The sequence below is a fragment of the Penaeus monodon genome, chromosome 21 (genome assembly GCF_015228065.2).
Source record: "Penaeus monodon isolate SGIC_2016 chromosome 21, NSTDA_Pmon_1, whole genome shotgun sequence".
NCBI lineage: Eukaryota > Metazoa > Arthropoda > Malacostraca > Decapoda > Penaeidae > Penaeus > Penaeus monodon.
The window spans coordinates 23,632,956-23,633,602 of record NC_051406.1 but is presented as its reverse complement, the minus strand read 5'-3'; the positions used below and the strand labels follow the sequence as shown (position 1 = coordinate 23,633,602).

The following is a 647-nucleotide window of genomic DNA, read 5'->3' as shown; positions in this document are numbered from 1 at the left end:
TGTTACCTGTACTATAACTCGTCTCGTTAAAGGTCAGGGCGATGACGAGTAAATGGTAGGAATACCTGTCAACAGATGGCGTTGGTGTTTCTTTGTGCTTAATCCATTGTCGACATTCCTTTATGACCAAAACCACGGGTTTGCATTCATCTGCCAGTCCGGTCAATTTAAGATTATTCGAAATTGAAAAATGTATTCCATATAATGAATAGTGTTGTAACTTGCGTTTTGTGAACTTGGTTGTGACAATAGGAAAATCGCACCGCGACAGCGTCTGAGTTACCTGGAGGGGCGGAGTTACCTGAGTGACGTCATGGTCACGTGACTCCGATACCTGCAGGCGCCAATCTTTATTTACTATTTCAAATTAGTTAATATCATAATCTTGAGTTTCTTCTTTTGAAAGCATTGTAAAGACAAGCCATACTGCATGCAACCGCAGTAGCAAGAAACGTAATTGAATAGAATTATGAAGATAATCTCAACTCAAAGTCTACAGGTAGCAGACGCGGAACCTCTTTTGAATCGCGATGTTTGTAACACTGTCAGGCCAGTTGAAGCTGAGACGTGATCATGGGCGGATGGTGACGCCCGCTGCTCCGCGATAGTAGTGTGTTACCGCGTGTGACAAAGCATGGTCTGGACGC

At 43.6% G+C, this 647-nt stretch overlaps 1 protein-coding gene across 1 annotated transcript in view; it reads left to right on the top strand.

The window, feature by feature from the left end:
- Positions 1-557: 557 nt before the first annotated feature.
- LOC119586365 (protein bark beetle-like) overlaps positions 558-647 on the top strand; it is a gene marked incomplete in the record, with an annotated part of 82,897 nt that continues 82,807 nt past the window's right edge. Inside the window, 1 exon segment of the mRNA XM_037935077.1 lies at positions 558-647. Coding sequence (XP_037791005.1) covers positions 635-647 — 13 coding nt within the window.